The following is a 4925-nucleotide window of genomic DNA, read 5'->3' on the forward strand; positions in this document are numbered from 1 at the left end:
GGGTATGTGTTCCAATTGGACCCTGAGGGTTTTCTAGGCACCGGGCGAAGGGCTCAAGTTTGACATCTAGAATACCAGAGTAAATTGCAGAAAACTACCACTTTGAGGGCTAGGTTTTCAGAAAACACTAGGTTACAGTTTCTTGACAAATCGCACCATGTCTTGTGTAATCTTTTTGCAAAAATCACTGATTGGCGGATCTGGCTTGGTTAAGTGCGTTTATGACAGATGGGGCCCCTATTTTGCTGATGTGGCATAGCGTTTTACCAAAGACATCATTAGATGGGTAAAAAAGCGAAAACACCCCCAACACTTTTGCCAAAAAGCGAAACACCCTCCCCGATTCAGATCGGGATCTGTCTCTCCCGCACACCATCGCCGTCCTCCTGCTGCCGGTGCAGCCGTGCTGTGGTGCTCGAGCAGGACACATCCTCCGTCGTGGCCGAGAGTAAAAGCGGCGCGAGGAAGCTGCTGAGGCAGGAGCCGAGTCGGGGGAGGGCAGGGGCTCGGGCTTGACGGCCGCGAAGGAGCCGTCGGGGAGCCAGCCGCAGGAGAAGGCGTCGCGGAGGGTGCCGTAGACGACCATGTCGTCGGCGTCGTTGGGCCGGAACGGGAGCGACTCGCGCTCTGGCAGTACGCTGGCCGCGCCGGCGCCACCGGCTCCTCCAGGAGCTGCTGCCGGATGCTGTCCAGCGCCACCGCCGCCGCCGCGTCGGACGACCAGCCGCCAGGCCGTCCTCACCTTCCTCCGCCGGATGCTAGCCGCGCCACCGCCGCCCTGCTCCGCCTGCGCCCGCCGCTCTACCAGCCGCGCCACCGCCGCCCTGCTCCACCCGCACCATCGCCGCACTACCCATCTTCCTGGATCGATCTCAAGCTCGGGAGGACGGCGACCGTGGCGGGAATATGAGGGTGGTGCTGGAGCTCCGCCGCTGCTGCTTGCTCCGGTGCGCGCCCGGCTTCGTCCCTACTTGCGCCCGTGCGCGGCTGCAGGCCCTCGCCGGCTAGGGAAAGAGAGAGGGAGGAAGGAGATGGGAAGAAGGGGAGGCGTTGTGGAGCTGATTGCTTTTTTTCTTTTTGATTTAGGGGTGTCTGTGCAAAATCTGTGGAGTAGTTTGTAAATTTAGACTAAAATTGATCTAGCATGAAATGTTACGCCACGTGGGCAAAAAAGGGGCCCATCTGTCATAAACACACTTAAACGAGCCAGATCCGCCGATCAGTGGTTTTTGCAAGACCATTATGCGAGATGTATTGTTTTCTGCAGCGGAAATGTATCCTAGTGTTTTTCGCAAACCTAGCCCTCAAAGTGGTGGTTTTATGCAATTTACTCATAATACCAACTATATATCATTAGATGCATCACGAGATGTATTTTCATATTGTGCATATTTAGTTTTTATAGATATGAATAGTTTTCTCTACGAAACTTTGTCGTTGTTTGATTAGAAAAAAAACATGCAACTACATGAAACGGAGTACATGCAATGTAGTATAGGAGTATGTTTTAGGTTGGCGTGTCAGCGTGTGTTTCGAACGGGCCTTAACCCCTCGAGTTAAAGAAAATCTAAGAAAGTAGGTTTTCAGTGTCAAACTGGCCAGGTTTGACCGCCTAGTGCTACCTTCACGGGAAGAACGATCGAGCGAGAGTGAGAGACAGTAGCCGGGAGACCCGGATCGATCCCGACACAACACCCGCCGTCCGCTAGCTAGCTCGCCATGCATGCGAGCGAGCGAGCGGAGAAAATGGCCATTAAGTCCCACTGACTGACACGCGGGGACCAAGCAAAGTGAACAGACAATCCCCACAAACAGACGCGCGCGCGACGGACGGACGGCGCGCCGGAGAGGAGAGGAGAGGAGATCGACCGATGGCGAGGAAGGTGGAGGAGGAGGAGTACGAGGAGGACGAGGGGGAGTCGATCGAGCGGGTGTTCGAGGGGCAGGAGGTGCCCGACTGGAAGGAGCAGGTGACGGCGCGGGCGCTGGCGGTGAGCGCGCTGCTGGGCTTCATGTTCAGCGTCATCGTGATGAAGCTCAACCTCACCACCGGCATCATCCCCTCCCTCAACGTCTCCGCGGGCCTCCTCGGCTTCTTCCTCCTCCACTCCTGGACCAGGCTGCTCGACAAGGCCGGCATCCCCGGCGTCAAGCCCTTCACCCGCCAGGAGAACACCGTCGTCCAGACCTGCGTCGTCGCATGCTCCGGCATCGCCTTCAGCGGTACGTAAGCACCCGCACAGCGATTGGCAATCGATCTCCATGGATGGATCGTTTGCATTCACAAGTTTTTCCCATGCATTTCTTTGGGTTACATGGAAAGAGATGCCCGTGGCAGGGGGATTTGGGAGCTACATGTTCGGGATGAGCGAGAGGATCAGCGAGCAGTCAGGCGAGGTGAGGGACGAGGATAGCATCAAGAACCCCAGCCTGGGCTGGATGATCGGCTTCCTCTTCATCGTCAGCTTCCTGGGCCTCTTCTCTGTGGTGCCCCTCAGGAAGGCATGCACGTCTCACCACAGCACTGATCTCTACAGTCAACATTTTGATTTCACAAATGTAATCCGTTAAACATGGCCAATCGTTTGGTTGATTTGGGCTTCAGATAATGATCATCGATTACAAGCTCATCTACCCGAGCGGCACGGCCACGGCGCACCTCATCAACAGTTTCCACACTCCCCAGGGCGCAAAGCTGGCCAAGTACGTATGTTGTCCGTATCTGAATTTGTACGGTCATTGTCTGAATTTGTACCCGGCCAATTTAATTACCGGCCGGTGGTTGGACTGGACTGGACTGGATTGCTGCTGCTGCATGCAGGCTACAGGTGAAGACGCTGGGCAAGTTTTTCGCGATGAGCTTCAGCTGGGGCTTCTTCCAGTGGTTCTACACCGGCGGCAAAGACTGCGGATTCAGCTCCTTCCCCACCTTGGGCCTCGAGGCACGCAGACAAAAGTAAGTATGCTCCTTGAGAAATACTATATGTCAGCAACTTTTCACATTTCATACCTAGCTAGCTAGCCAAAGTGTGTAAATATTTCTTGTTGGATGGATTTGCAACAAAATGAATGGCCAGGTTCTACTTCGACTTCTCGGCGACGTACCTAGGTGTCGGGATGATCTGCCCCTACCTCGTCAACCTCTCCGTCCTCCTCGGAGGCATCATATCATGGGGGATCATGTGGCCTATCATCGAGCACAAGAAGGGCGACTGGTACCCCGCCGACCTCAAGCCCAGCAGCCTCCGCGGCATCGTCGGCTACCGGGTACGCACCCCTCTCTTGTCCTTGTGATTTCATCGTCGTTGCGTTGCACCAAGGATTCATATGATTGATCGTGCAGGTGTTCATCTCCATCTCGCTCATCCTCGGCGACGGCCTCTACAATTTCCTCAAGGTGCTGACCCGGACCATGACGGCGCTGGTGGCGCAGGTGCGCGGGATGATGTCGGGCCCGACCCTGCCCATCAGCGAGGCCGGGGGCGACCTGACGCCGGCGGAGACGTTCGACGACCAGCGCCGCACGGAGCTCTTCATGAAGGACCAGATCCCCAACACGCTCGCGCTGAGCGCCTACGTGATCACCGCGGTGATATCCGTCATCACGGTGCCGCGCATCTTCCACCAGCTCAGGTGGTACCACGTGGCCACCTCCTACGTGATCGCGCCGGTGCTGGCCTTCTGCAACGCCTACGGCTGCGGCCTCACGGACTGGTCCCTCGCCACCACCTACGGCAAGCTGGCCATCTTCCTGGTGGGCGCCTGGGCCGGCGCGTCCAACGGCGGCATCATCGCCGGCCTCGCCGCGTGCGGGGTCATGATCGGCATCGTGTCCACGGCGTCCGACCTGACGCAGGACTTCAAGACGGGTTACATGACGCTGGCGTCGCCGCGGTCCATGTTCGTGAGCCAGGTGATCGGCACGGCCATGGGGTGCGTGATCGCGCCGTCCGTGTTCTGGCTCTTCTACAAGGCGTTCGGCGACATCGGAACGCCGGGGTCCGAGTACCCGTCGCCCAACGCGCTGGTGTACCGCAACATGGCGATCCTGGGCGTGCAGGGGCTGGGGTCGCTGCCCAAGCACTGCCTGGACCTCTGCATCGTCTTCTTCGTGGGCGCCATCGTGGTGAACCTGGCTCGGGACCTCGCGGGGCCAAACATCGCGCAGTTCATCCCGCTGCCGATGGCCATGGCCATCCCATTCTACCTGGGGCCCTACTTCGGGATCGACATGTGCATCGGGAGCCTGATCCGGTTCGTGTGGGACCACGTGGACGGCGCGAGGGCCAAGGCGTTCGCGCCGCCCGTGGCGTCGGGGCTCATCTGCGGCGACGGCATCTGGACGCTGCCGCAGTCGGTGCTGGCGCTGGCCGGCGTGAGGCCGCCCATCTGCATGAAGTTCCTGCCGCGCGCCACCAACATCCAGGTGGAGGCCTTCATCAAATCTCTACCGCCGCCGCCTGGCTAAGTTCACCCACCAGCTGCCTGCAGCTGACAACACACATAAATACGTATTTAGCATAGTAGTGACAGATACATTAATGTACGTACTGGTAGTAACTAGAGTGTACCTCTTGCTACATTCATTCAGTAGAATCGATAGATGATATGTTTGCATAGGAACTGGGAAGAGTACAGTACCACATTTGGGGTGCATGCATATGCATCATGAACTATAACCTCTCTCCAGCATCAAAGTCGCAAAACTGAACTCAAGTCTGAACCTTGGGGTGGTACCTTTCTCGACTAATTCAGCTATACTGAACACGTGATGCATTTTCGACTAATTCAGGTATACTCAACCTTGGGGTGATACCTTTTGGGCGAGTAATGTTAGACCTATCGTGGATAGTTTTACGGGATTAACGTAACCAGCCAGGTGGAGAAATATGACTGGAGATAAGGGGAGGACGGGCCACCCCTTT

General features: G+C 56.9%; 1 protein-coding gene across 1 annotated transcript; it reads left to right on the top strand.

Moving 5' to 3' along the window:
• Positions 1 to 1871: 1871 nt before the first annotated feature.
• LOC125534481 (putative metal-nicotianamine transporter YSL10) lies at positions 1872 to 4468 on the top strand. The gene is made up of 6 exons (XM_048697694.2): positions 1872 to 2223; positions 2339 to 2502; positions 2606 to 2703; positions 2822 to 2956; positions 3078 to 3267; positions 3344 to 4468. The coding sequence occupies exons 1-6, from the start codon at positions 1872 to 1874 to the stop codon at positions 4466 to 4468; spliced, it is 2064 nt and encodes a 687-aa protein (XP_048553651.2).
• Positions 4469 to 4925: the final 457 nt, after the last annotated feature.

This window comes from Triticum urartu, chromosome 2A (genome assembly GCF_056163025.1).
Source record: "Triticum urartu cultivar PI428250 chromosome 2A, HENAU_Tu73, whole genome shotgun sequence".
In the NCBI taxonomy this organism is placed as follows: domain Eukaryota; kingdom Viridiplantae; phylum Streptophyta; class Magnoliopsida; order Poales; family Poaceae; genus Triticum; species Triticum urartu.